The sequence below is a fragment of the Ambystoma mexicanum genome, chromosome 1q (assembly GCF_040938575.1).
Source record: "Ambystoma mexicanum isolate Mex_15411 chromosome 1q, UKY_AmexF1_1, whole genome shotgun sequence".
Taxonomy (NCBI): Eukaryota; Metazoa; Chordata; class Amphibia; order Caudata; family Ambystomatidae; genus Ambystoma; species Ambystoma mexicanum.
In genome coordinates, this window is record NC_090922.1 from 505,943,690 (window position 1) to 505,957,259 (window position 13,570).

At 46.1% G+C, this 13,570-nt stretch overlaps 1 protein-coding gene across 2 annotated transcripts in view; it reads right to left on the reverse strand.

The window, feature by feature from the left end:
- PLAUR (plasminogen activator, urokinase receptor) overlaps positions 1 to 13,570 on the reverse strand; it is a 247,383-nt gene that overhangs the window by 125,734 nt on the left and 108,079 nt on the right. For both annotated transcript variants that reach the window (XM_069640871.1, XM_069640870.1), the window contains exon 2: positions 5,449 to 5,562. In XM_069640871.1, the coding sequence (XP_069496972.1) occupies positions 5,449 to 5,512 (64 nt within the window). In that variant the 5' untranslated portion in view covers positions 5,513 to 5,562. The remainder of the gene's footprint in view (positions 1 to 5,448; positions 5,563 to 13,570) is intronic.

Consider the following 13,570-nt stretch of genomic DNA (forward strand, 5'->3'; position numbering starts at 1 on the left):
CCACTGCCATGCAAGTGATTTAAAGTGCAATTGATGTACAGTGTCTCATTTGAAAAGAATCAGTATGAAAGAAATTGCACCATTTTCAAGCTATTATTTTTAGCATTTCCTTTGAGCAGAATTCAACTGCCAGCTCCACCCCCTCTGAACTCTGACTCATCGGAACTCCTCCCCTCCTCCATACTCCACTACCACCCCAGCCCTTGTGGGACCCCCCCCCCTTTACATTTTTCCCCATTTCTACAACTGCTTGCAGCAGACTCAAAATGTCTTCCTTTGTCGCCTGATGGGTGTCTGCCATCCCCGCTGCTCCCCTCTCTGGCCCAGGGTAAACACAAGTAGCCATTCCAGCAACTCTCCGAAATCACTGCAGACTGATAATCGCCTGGTCAGAGATCCTAGACCTCATGTCCCCCAGCATGTGGCTCTTCCCTCAACAGTACTACCCAGTAGTAGGCAGTCAGTAATTGGTAGTTGGGTCTTCAGAACACCAAACCCTCTTATTCCTCACACGGTAACGTCCCAACTGTAATGCAGGCATGGAAGTAAAAAATTATCGATCATGCAGTTCTTTTCCAAGGTCAATACACCAACCAGGGCCTGAGGCTCTTCTCACACGCCTCCAATGTTGTCCTGGGTAATATACAGGCACCTCCAAGACAGCCGCCGGGTACAAGTCTGTCCCACGCCCTCTGAGCGAGTAAGGAGCAGCAACCGCTTTCCTGAGCCAAGTAATCCCTCCATCACGGAGTCCTCACTCCACAACGTCCTCTAAGGCCTCCACACCGCCACTAAGTCTGCACGATAGTCAGGAGCTAACCTCTTGCGCTCTTTCCAATGACTAGCTTTGGAGCGGTCACCTGCTCCAGCAATCTCTCTGCACCGACAGGACATTCTGACACTGGATCGAGTTGGGGCTGTCTACTCTCTGCCTGCCTTCGGTCATCTCACCTGTCCTTCCCTAAGGGGGGATTTGGGAGGGGGGGTAGTTTGGTGCTCCAAATTTCTCACTTTCGTGGGGTGGAACGAGGCTGCAAGTTATGCGGCCATCACGTTCCGTGCCCTCTACCAGTCTCCATGATTTCATATTGTTATATGAGTACTTACACACATTTCTCAGAGATGTACAATTCTGTGTACAGGCACAAGATTGTTTGCTTTGTCAATTTTAACATTCGTAGGTGTAATTGCAACATTCATTGCCCCAAAAGAAGTGGAACTGGTGGCTTGTCCATCATGGACAGTGGTGTGGAGCTCCACCGCCCATTGCAGAGGGGCTGAGAGTAGTACATTCTGCAATGCTCAGTGTCTGATTAGCTGCAGGAGGCTACGCATGTCCACACAGACATTTGCATTATATGCCACTGCCTAGACAAAGAGACACTTGCCTGCCAAGCCATTGGAGGCCTTAGAGGCATGCACCGTAACTGCATTTACTTTGGCAGTCATGCCAGCTGAGGGCTTTCTGTTATTATGGTATTTATTGAGTGCAGACTTAGATTTGCGAAGCAATGGCCCGCTTTACAAGTCATAGTGGCAAGCACACAGTGAAGGAAGCATAAATACAAGAGTGCAAGGTGCCAATGACGGGGGAGAGGGAGGGAGAGAGCGGGCAATGTGGCAGCATGTAAAATACAAGCAACCAGGGGAGGAAACGGGAGCAGCAGATCACCCAGCCTCACTGGCGGAGTTCAAGTCTGCACATGTCCCTCTGATGGATCGTAGCCCTCCAGAGATACTGAGTTTCTCAGTGAGGAAGCTTGGGGACTTCAGGGTGATACCCTTGTAGAAGATGCGGCAGGATTTGAAGATGAAACCTGTATGCAGCGAGATTCAGTGCAGTTCAATGCGGGTCGAGGTCATGTGGTTGAATGTTTTAAGTCCTTTGATGAGTCATGCTGCAGCATGTAGGACACATCTCGAAAGTGCTAGGGAAGTCACTGAAAGACCATCGGGGAGGGATCGGACCAAGGCCTGGATATCAGATCTGAAGTGGTTTTCTGGGATGAAAGTCTTGATTGTTGAAGAGGGAATGTTGATACCACGTCATTTGTGTCTTCCTTGCTATATGCTCTTTGGTGGAGAAATGTCTGTCATGTATGGATGTCAGGTTGTTTGTGGTTGTTGGTCAGCAGTAGGAATTCAGTCTTGGAGGGGTTGAGATTCTGGTCAGTGCTGGATCAATGTGAGGCAGGCCTTGAACGTGTGCATTTCTTCGATAGAGGATATCTTGAAGTAGAGCTGCGTGCCATCAGGGTACTGGTGGATGTGGTGTGAATACAGAAGGGTTCCAAGCAGTTCCATCTACAGGTTGAAGATCCCATCGGAGAGGATGGATCCTTGTGGGACTCCACAGATTATGTGTTGAAATGGTGACCTGGAGGAATCAATTTGGATGAATTGGCGGTGGTTAGCAAGATAGGAATGAAATCAGCTGGGGATGGTCTCGTTGATCCCCCATACGGCTATGTAAAATGTTGGGGGAACGTCTGGTGTTCTACTGTTTGTGGCATAAGGGGCAGGAAAAGGAAGTGTTGTGACTTAAACTCCCTGTCCCTGCTTTCTGTGCATACCAATGAGAGAGCACTAGAAACAGCATAATTCAGTTGAGATGGAAAGACATACCTCAGAGCAATGTAAGTATACAATGGTTTCCGTCTGTATTTGCAGGATTGTACATGCTGCCTGTGTGAAACTGTGTATATGTCTGCAAGTATGTGACTGTGTGTGCATTGTGTTTATGGTGTGTGCTGACTGTGTGCGTGTGTTTGTGTGTGCATGTCAGACTACATAATAGTTTGTGGCGGTTCCTGACTCTCAGGTACTCTAACGCTTCATGCCAGGTAGAGAGAAATCGAGATGAGGGGAGAGAGAGGGAGAGAAAAAAGTAGAGAAAAAGGGAATGAGGGGGAGCGAGAGAGAGAGAGAGAGAGAGACAGAGCGAGAAAGAGAGGTTAGAGACAGTGCGCACGTGTGTGGAGGGGTGTCAGGTCAGTAGACAATAGCAAAACAAAAGAGGTGATGGCTTGAAGGTTTCAAATTAATCTTAACCTCCTGCCAAGACATCACCACTTTTGTTTTGCATAAGTGACCCCGAGTGCGACGGTATGCCCAGGCGTGGGTCCCATGCCTGCTGGGCCTAGAGACCCAAACTGCTCCTCACTGGTGAGGCCCAACAAGGCCAAAATATGTTTGGGGATGCTTGTGGTCTCGTGCAGAAGGAATGTGACCTAGCAGTTCAGGATGGACTGCCCCTTTTGGGGTGGGACCAATCCTGATATGGCCATTCCCCTTTTGTAATGGCTTGGCAGGCGAAGAACAATGGTCTGCCAATGACAGAGGTTAAGACAAATTCCAAACCTTCCAGCCATCAGCTCTTTCGTTTTGCGCAGGTCAGTAGACAATGGCACTAACTTGCCTGTGGTCAGTAAGGAGAGATATACTTGGCCATAGAGCACATTTATGGGGTAACTTGTGAAACTAACTTAGAATGTCTTATAGATAGAGGGCTATCTGAATGTGGAATGTCAATTTGGAAATGGCATATTAATTATCTGCGGGCAATATGAAACTGGTAAATTATATTTCTTTTCTGGAAAGTATGTGAAAATTAAATGGTGATAGGATGTGGGCAATATACATCAAGTATTGCTATTTTAGGGGGGGGGAACTACATGGCCAGACAATGGGCCACAAGTCTGCCGGTATTGTGGCACTAAATCCGCCAGAATACCGTCAAACACAATTACCATGACCAGCACTTGTCTGCCGGTGTTACCGGCAGATCACAAGTGCCGATGTACACGGTAAATCCTAAATGACATGGAGTCCAATAGGACTCCATGGGGGGGATTGTGCCGCTATTAGTGGCCGTTCTGGTAATACGGGAAGTTTTTTTGCCAGTAGGGGTCAGATTTACCTCCAGCTCTTAGCTGGAGGTAAATCCTTAACCACTACCGGTAAAGTTGTAGTTGACCGGTTCGGTAAAAGAGCCTGTAAACGTTATTATCAGCCCTTTTACTGTAACCAGATAACTCCTATGGGGGCCCAATGTTCCTAATTAGACAATGAGAAACTGGCCTGGTCGTTTTGTGGCGCACTGGGAAACTGGCATCGCCATTTGCAGGGGGAAAGCATGTCCCATTCGAATAGTACTGGTAATTTCAAACTCGGCTGGTTCTAAGGCATGATCACAGTATGGGGCAATGATGTGACATGCTATTGTGCTATACTGGGGGCATCGCAAAACCACCAACATAATCCTATATTGTGTGATTAATATGGAACTTGTATGGCTATTTTCTGGGACAAAGTTGTTGCATAACAAAGTGCAATATGAAACAGAATGTACACTATTGAAACTGGCTTGACAATTTTCTAAATTCATTGCGAAAGTCTTATTGGGAAACTGTCTCGAAAGTAAAACCAATATGGTAATTTTCTGTGGGGGTTTTGATGTGGAAATGTGGTAATAAACTGAAATTATTCATTTTATGGAGGCAGAGCGGAACTTCCAAGGTAACGTTCTGTTGCAAAGACGTGCCATACTAATAGGGTTAACTTGTGAAATTAGTATTGTTATTTTCCGCAGTGATCTGAAACTGGCATGGTTATTTCTGTGGATAATGTGAAACAGGCATGTATTTTTCTGGAGACAATGCGGGTCTGCAACAGTATCAGGAGAGGAGGGTTGGACAACTGATGCAATCATTTCCTGGGGCAATAATGCATCATGAAAATATGCTGATCTGGGACAGTGTGAAATGGGCCTGGCACTTTTGAAAGAGGCATGACAATACTGTGGTGCTTTCAAATGCTGCATGATAATTATATAGGAGAAATGTGAATTGGCATGGGAATTGTCTGGGTCAATGAAGAAAATGGCATGACAATGTGCTTAGCTGGTGAAAGTTGGCATAGCACTGTTCAAATGGCATAACATATTTTGGAGGCATCTAAAGACTGGCATTAGAATGTTTATGTGGAAAATAAAGAGACTGCCCTGGCAATGTGCCTAAATTGACTTTTGGAATGAAGTGTGCCAATGAGGAAAATTGGCATGGCAATGTGGCATCAGAGTCTCACGTTAAAATGAATTCTAAAATATAAGATCCAAAAAATAGAGGTTCAATGCTCCGCCTCTACTCTTGATTCTTAACAGATTGACAAGATTGGTGTTAACTTTGAGCAGATGAAGGATGCCAGTGATATCAACGCTGTGTAAATTGAGTGCAAGTATTAGTGATACGAAGGAGGTCTAGTCGCTAAGTAGGAGGTAGAGACACATTCTAGTCGTATACTGTCTAACTATTGCACTGGGTGGGTCAATGGTGTGGTAAATGTGCATAGACATGCCAGCGATATAGGAAGTGACAAGCACAAGGGCTCTTCAATGGTTAGCTGCACCAGGGAAATAAACTCTGGCCACACGTTTGGCGCAACACTTACTTGTGGATTGGTAGGCCAGCGATATGCACGTGGTCTCATAGGCGAGGCACCTTTGTCTCACCATCCGGCAGGAAGCAGACGACCCTCGGCACTGGAAACATTTCAAGCTGAAGACTGGAATGAAAAGGGACACAGAAAAGACATCTGTAAATTGGATCCTGAAAAGTGAATGCCTGCAGAGATTGCACCCACAAAGCACAGACAAGTGGAAGAGCAACGACATGGCCGGGAAAGGATTGTGTAATTTGTATCGCAGTGAATGGATCAACAGATTCAGCAAAAAAGAACACTCATTATATGACATCTCAAGGGGAATACAAAGATTCATCTCCCACCAGATTATATAGGAGTACACAAAGTCTTCTCCCAGCAAATACTTCAGAAGTACACGGACAGACCCAACTTCAGGCATATTCCTTGGGGGCAGTCAGATTACCTACCCAAATATAATGCAGGCAGAAATGAACCACTGCACAGATAGCTTAAACATCTTATAAAGGGAGACTGGAGGCTTCATATGTCAATAAACCCACGCATCTCTCTGGCGGGAGCATTCAGTTGTGGATTAAAGTAGTATTTTTTAATGTCTCCCTAAATTGCATGTAAACTCCCAAAGTATGTATTTGTTGAAGCGACCAGCTGATCTAATAGAAGTAGTCAAGTTATGTTGCATGCGCTAGATCCCGAGGTGTGTTCAGTTCATAAATATGAAATCTTTGGGGTACAGGTCCACCAATCACTTAAATCAGACAGAACTAAATTTCGGATTTAAACTAACGAAAAAAAAACGTTCTAAAATGAGGGCCATCATTAGGAGTCTGCAGGTTACTGCCTTTGTTTGGAGCCCAATACATTATTAGGTATGGGTTATTTACTACATAACGCTCATCTACGAATACCACACGCATCAAGCAAAACCTAGTTATAAAGCCCCCCTGAAGTGGTCGAGGTAAAAATGTAAGGCAGACTGCAGGTGCTACGTCACACCAGAGGTGCTCTTGTGATGCAGGGCAGAGGTGCTCTTGTGATGCAGGGCATAGATATGTGTCCGCAAGAGACGGCAGTCGCATCAGTGGGGAAGGCGTATGGTGGTGATGGAGGAGGGTGGCTGGCAGCATTAGTGCGGGCCGCTCAGCCCAACGTTGCACGAAAGAGGGAGTTTGAAGGGGATGGCCATGGGGAGAGAGATGGATTTCACCGATCAGCAAGCTTCATGTGCCCACCTGGGGTACTAATAAAGATCAACTTTGGTAGACATGCTAACTCATTCACAAGGCATGTTGCCATGTATGCGTTGCTGGTCTATGCCCAGAGGCGCTTCTTTGTAATGGGATTCGGGCACTAGCATCAGAGGGTGGCTACTGTCTAGAGGCCCAGTGAAGAGTATTTGGCAGTGATATATGTCACACGAGGACTCTTTTCTCTGTGTCATACAATCCATGCTTGCATCCATACAGATTAAATTGGAAAAGAAACCTTACCTTACTTTCAAGCACCCTTCATACCGCCTGCACAGCCACAGGGAGGACCGGATGTCCCTGCCCTCCTCTCCAGCAAGTATGCACGCTAGCTGACAGGAGAGGAGAACGCTCTTGTCAGTCAGCTTTTGTAAGTTGCAGGTCACCACAACATGAACAAGTTGACTGACAGGAGACCCTTCAAACACTCCCCAGACCCCATTATTAGCAGCTACATAGCGGGAGACACACCCCTGCTGAAAGGCAGGCAGCACGGTCCCCCTGCAAAAAAAAAAGCACACAGGACACTGTTGCCTGCCATTCAGGAAATGTGGCACCCCTTCATAGTGGCGAGCCTCCACTGCAAAAGGCATTGTTTTTTAAATGTCAAAATGTACTGAGGGATCCCTCAAATTAACGCCCTATAGATTTGCTCTCTGTCTCATCAAGGCTCTAAGAAAGATTAATTCCTGCCTTTCCCTGTGATTTTGCCATTAACAGATAACGTCTCCTAGACAAACAGCATGGCCTTCAAAAAGGGAACTGGTCTAATCTCCATTTGCTCAGAGCGGTGGATATTATAAACCGTGGATCCAATAAAAAAAGAAAATAAAAAATTCTTGTAGTCCTCAGACCTAACCGATGTTTACAAGAGATGCGACAGACAACTCCTGTACAAGAGGACCAGCCTCTAATTTCTGTGCTTCCTGGCAAACCTGATGTCTGGCTACCTGACTGGTTGCACATTTCATGTAACAGACCGAAAGCTGTTCAAAAACTCCCCCAATCCACACAGCTGTTCCAGAGGGATCCAACAATGGGCACTTCCTGTTTAGTTGCTTCACAAATGGCATCCCTGCAGATCTTCAGAGGACCACCAAGTACTTGGCTCTGATGATGATACAGTCACGGCTCAGTTTCAGTAAAAAGGAATCTTTCAGTAAAAAGGAAGTAGCTAAGAACCTTTGAAATAACTTGACAGACTCCCTCCCTGAGACAGTGACTGGCAAATCCATCACAGCACAGGCAGGGCCACAGCAACACTGTTGATATGAAAAGAAAACAGCAAGCAGGAACACCAACACATTTGACTCAACATGGAAGTACTCAAATGAGAAAATGGCTGCCAATACCAAGATGCAACATTAGACGCAAACTCAACTCGAGAGGATGGGAAGCCACAGTACAAAGCATTTGCGAAACTGCAGAATGTTGCCCACTCAGCCTGATCGTTTCCTTCCATGCTATCCAGAGCAAAGTCAATGCTACCAAGTTAATTATCAAACTTACTCCAACACACTCTTTTCTGGTGTGGAGTGGCTGCTTAAAGTGACGACAGATATCACCAAAAAGTACAACAGAAATCCCTAAGCATATCGGCTGGTGGTCCACACATCACAAGCAGCCCTCTACAGAGAGCCAGCCATTGGGATGGTGGCCTAAGACAGTATGAAACCAAATAGCAAGAACTGGTGTAAAATGTAAATGCACTGATCACAAAATTCTCACCATTACCGGAAACCTACTGAATGCTGTTAATAGCGTATCCAAGCGTTGACCGTGTCAAGCAATGTAATTGAGAAAACATAGCACAACACAAGCAGTACATTTTATTGATATGCAAACCTCAGAGAGTGAAAAAGGAGTAATGAAGCTTAAGTCTCAATATCAAAAATCATCACATAAAAAGAACAAGCGGTCGGGGTCTTTGTATCAAGGCGACAACAGCATGGTGGTGTTTCTCCACACACCTCATCAAAAAAGCTACAACTCTGCAGTAACAGAGGTAACTTGAAATGTGTCACATTAAGGCAAGAGCTTGCTCAATTGAGTCGACAGGTTGTAACAAATTTCACTGTAAAGAGGACCCCGGGGCAGGAGAGCACATTTAATTTGAGCAATTGTACCACTTGTACCCACAAAAGCCCAAAGGCAATGTTGGTGAGCGCATCCTAGGGAGTTTGTGTGGCAGCATACACATCTGGGTCATATGGCGGGAGAATGCAGGACATCTAACCTTCAACTCCTTTCCACTAGTGAGCATCTCAGTTGCAAGAGCTGGTTGGGGCTCTAGTAAACATAAGAAAAGTTGTTGCATACTCATTGTCACTGCTTCTACTAATTACTGTCTATAATAATTGTCTGTGTGACATTTTCAAAAAAGGAATATCTGAGAAGCGTGGTGGGTTTGTTGGGAAGCCTGGACAAGAAGGCTGTGACGAAGAAGGAGTAGAGGGATGAGTAGTGTATTCAGCCCTGCACTACTACTAAACCAGCAGTGACCCCAATCATAAAGGTGAAATAATCACAGCCAGACAGGTGCACCTCATTTGCCTATTTTAGTAATGTGGGCAAGGGCAATCTATACTCTTGCCCAGTGTTGTGAGCTGGTACAGATGCAAAACACACAACAATAGTATGGTGGTACCAACATAAACGAATTTCCAAGCAAGTTTCTATAAAGAATAGATAGAACAACTAATTAAATACTAAAGAACCACCACTGTAAAGCAAACACATAATACAGACTTTGGAATAGAGACACTCTGGATAAAGACAGAGGTTGCGGCAATTTACTTGGGCAGAAAATATCAAAAAGTACTTTAAAATGTCTTAACATGGAAAAAGAGTGGGTTCTTACAAGTCACTGTGGCCCTTTACTGCAGACCAAGGGACATGACTACTGCAAATAATTTTATGGCTTGACAATGTCAGGCTGTGCTTCTTGGTGATTTTCTGTAGTCAAGCCAGTGTCGAGACAGTCAAGTCGATATGCTTCAGTGGAAAGTCGACATTGGGGCAGATTGAAGATGGGGTTCTCTGTGGATGGAGTAGGCATACAAAATGGGTTGAGTTGATGGCTGCCAACAGGATGAGTTGACTGTTGCGTGGGTACAGTAGATGCTTCCGCTGGGTCAAGCCGGTGCTCGTTAAGCGACAAGTCAGTTGCCTCCACAGCAACGACAATGCCCCTTCACTGGGTCGGGGCAGCGTCAAGACAGCTTGCATCGAGAAGCAAGAACACATTTTGAAGTTCTTATAGGGTCAACAGTAGCACAGCCGGTCGCGTAGCAGCTCGAAGTGAGTGAAGCATGGTTGAGCCGGCTCAAAGAGGTATCGAGCAGTAAGCAAGGTTATGAGCTGCTTCTCGCCGGATGTGTTGCTGGGAGGCCCAATCCATGGTTTCTAGGGAAGAGCAGAGTCCTTTTTTTCTGCACTTCCACTCAAGGAACTTGCATGGCATCTTCAGTGTTCCTTTACCTCCAATGCACAGGATCCTGTTTCCAGTGAGCAGGCAGCACAGACAAACCTTTGCCCCTATCCTCATGCTCCTGGTGCTTGGGCACACATGTGATGGGACCCTGCACAAATCACTCTACTTTATATGCCTGTAGATTTAACTGTAGGATGATCATACAATCATGGTAACTAATAGACTGCAGATGTACTTTTATAATGTCTGCCTGCGGGGTGCTGTGCTCTGAATTGGAGACGAGCAACACTGAACAAAACACCACATTAAATACATAGAAAATAACCATATGTCTCTATAAGGAGCAAAACGTTCTCTAATTTTGTCACACCCACAACGAAACAGATCTGTTAGTGGAGTTTGTCTGCAGAGGCCAACCTGGTAGTTGACCCCCCTGGTCTGACTACTTTGAATCACTTTGGGTGAATCTGCCTAGTGCAACATCGACAGGGATGATTCGGCTTGAAAAGCGTGTGGCAATTGCACGCCATCCTCCTATGCGCCTCGAGGCTATTGCGTGCATTAGGCACCTGGAACACAGCCCGCCCCAGGCACTCGGCGTTCACTAATCCGGCTGCCATAGTGAGGCGGGAGACACGTGCTACTGAAGATTCCGGCATTGCTTCAGTTCTCTTGCACCTCCGCGTGCGCGGCTTATAATAAACATAGAATATTACAGACGTTTACTACACAATCCTTAACTGGATCAAACATATTATAATTACTATTACATCTACTATTGAACCGGAGGCTTGTAATAGATTTGGTATTATGTAATCCTTCCCAGATGTCCTTTCTTATTTTATGTTGGGAAGAGCTGTCCTCCTTCCCTTGTGCCTGCTTCACTAGTGCACTACATGGAGACAGTATTGGCTGTGCACGTCATACGTGCGGGTGCTCCCATTCAGAGTAGACGAGAGCATTCTCTAGAAAGGTTACGCTGCATCAGCCTCTCGTAGATATCTCAGGCTGCCTGCTGTGAGGCATTATTGACTTTAATTTCTCTGCCACTGTGGAACTATAGCGGTTCCATATTTACTCCACTTTTGGTGATGATCGCTAGCTCCCTACCTTTGTCCTTTCTTTAAATGTCGTTCTATGCAAAAGCATCTCCCCGATGTTGACACATTATTGGAGAAACCGAGAAGAGAATGTATGCTCTGAAGCTGGATGGAGGTGTGCAGCCTCGTGCTCTCACTTACACGGTGGGGCAGTCACCAGGGTTCTTGCAGTTAGTTATAAGAAATGACCATATCCGCTGCAATGGTGGCTGATGCCTAATCTTATTTGCAACGTCCCCCTCTGCAGACAAAGCAGCAGCAAGGAGGGGAGTTGAGTGGTGAGGGGTTTGCGGTGGAGCGGGGGGGGGGGGGTGGTTGATCTACCGTGGGCACTGTTTTCCCACGCAGGAGTTGCCTTACTTTCAGCCAACAACTTCTGTGTTTATTCAACGTCTGGCTTCATCGACTTGGCTCATTTGATGGTGCAAATCTATTAAATTCATTTTGTGGATTTGATGTTTTGATGTTAATATGAACAAATTTAGAAGACTGCTTAAAGTGCAAATGGCATCTTTATGCTGGGCAGTTGAAGGCAATGAGGAAGGCGAGGAAACTTCATCGACATGACTGGCGCTGCTTCCCTCTACCCCACACACTCAGCCCCAGCTTACACTCAGCCCTACCGAGTATCCCCAGAGTTGCCAACCAGCACTTGCCTACCCGAATACCGAGGACATAAGAGTCATTAGAGTCATTCTAAACCGTGGTCACCTTGCCCAAATGGTTTCGAATACTGTGAATACCTTGCTTAAAACTGGCCATAATCCGGCTCTGCTTAAACACGCTCTGGGAACTTTTCTACTAAAAAAAAAAAAAAAAAAAACACACGTCACTGGACTCTTCTATACTTAAGTTTCCCTCCGAATTATCTTCTTCCTTTTCTTATGAAATCACTTGAGTCTTTGGTCTGTCCTCTCCTCACATCCTTTCTTGAGGAAGCTACTTTTTTCTATTTCTCTCAGTGTGGCTTTTGGCCAGGACATGGCACAGGGTGGGGGTGGGAGGGGAGTTACAGGGGGGTGGAGGGGGGGAAGAGGGCGGCTCCGGTCTTGGTTGTGGATGACCTTGCTCAGCCACACGATCAAGGTGGCGCGGTAGCTTTAATATTGCATGATTTATCCACCGCCTTTGACAGCATCGATCATGCAGTCATGCTTGGTCACCCCCACCATGCTGTTTTGTCCTGGTTTACTTCTTTCCTTTCCCAGGCATTCTCAGTCTCTTTCTCTTCCACCTTTTTGTTCTGCTCCAACTGCTCTTTCCTGTGGTGCTCCTCAGGGTTCTGCGATCTCCCCAGTGCTGTTTAATGTGTATGTTCAGCCACTTATCAAGCTCATGTTCTCCCACAGCTTCTGCTGCTATGCTCATGCTGACGATGTCCATGTTGCCCAGATCTTGGTTTGACTACTTTTGTCTCTGCCTGATGCTGCCTCCAAACTCAGGGTTTGTCTTGAAACCGTGGGAGAATGGATTTGGATCAATTGGGTTAAACTGAACAGTGGTAAAACAGAGGTGTTGGTTGTGGGTTCTTCTGCTGCTGTCACTCTTTAGTTGTCTCTCTTCTGGTCCTCCTCACTTGGTCCTTGCCCTACCCCAGTCTTTTTGGAAAGATCTAGGGATTAAGATTATGTCATCGCCGTCAATGGCGGCCCAGATCAGCGGTTTGCCAGACGGGGCATCTTAAACTTAAAATGCTGCGCAAAGTACTTCCTTTTCGGTCTTCTCATCTTCATGCACCTGTGGTGTCCTTTCTGGTACTGTCTTTCCTGTATTACTGTAACTCTGTTTCTTGCATAACCAGTTTGGCTGATTGGGTGTCTACAAATCTTTCAGAATCCTGCGGCTCGGGGGGGGGGGGCAATTCTAGTTCTAGCTGCACTCATATTTCTCCGATTTTGCGCAGGCTGCATGTGCTTCCAGTTGCAAATCACGTTCAGTTAAAGGCACACTGCTTGGTGCATCAGTGTATGCATGGTTCAGGAGCTACCTATTTGCAAGTGAAGTTCCGTTTTTATGTTCGTCGCCTGGTCTTGTGATCGGCGGAGGCTGTATGGTTGAGGTTTCTCAGTTTAAATTGATTCGATTTAGCGATTGTTCAATTTCAGTAGCGGCTGCTTCATTGTGGAACCCTCTACCTCGGGCACTCCAGGGCTGTGGATGACTACTTGTTTGTCGACAGACAGATGAGTGCGTCATTCATGGCATCGACACCCCCCCCCCCCCAAAACACAAGAACGAGATAAGTACTTCATATATGGCATGGCCCCTCTTCTGTCTCTATACCGTTAGTGCGAGAGACGGTATTCACTAAGGAACCCTACCGACCGTATCCTGGGACTATCAAAGAAGAG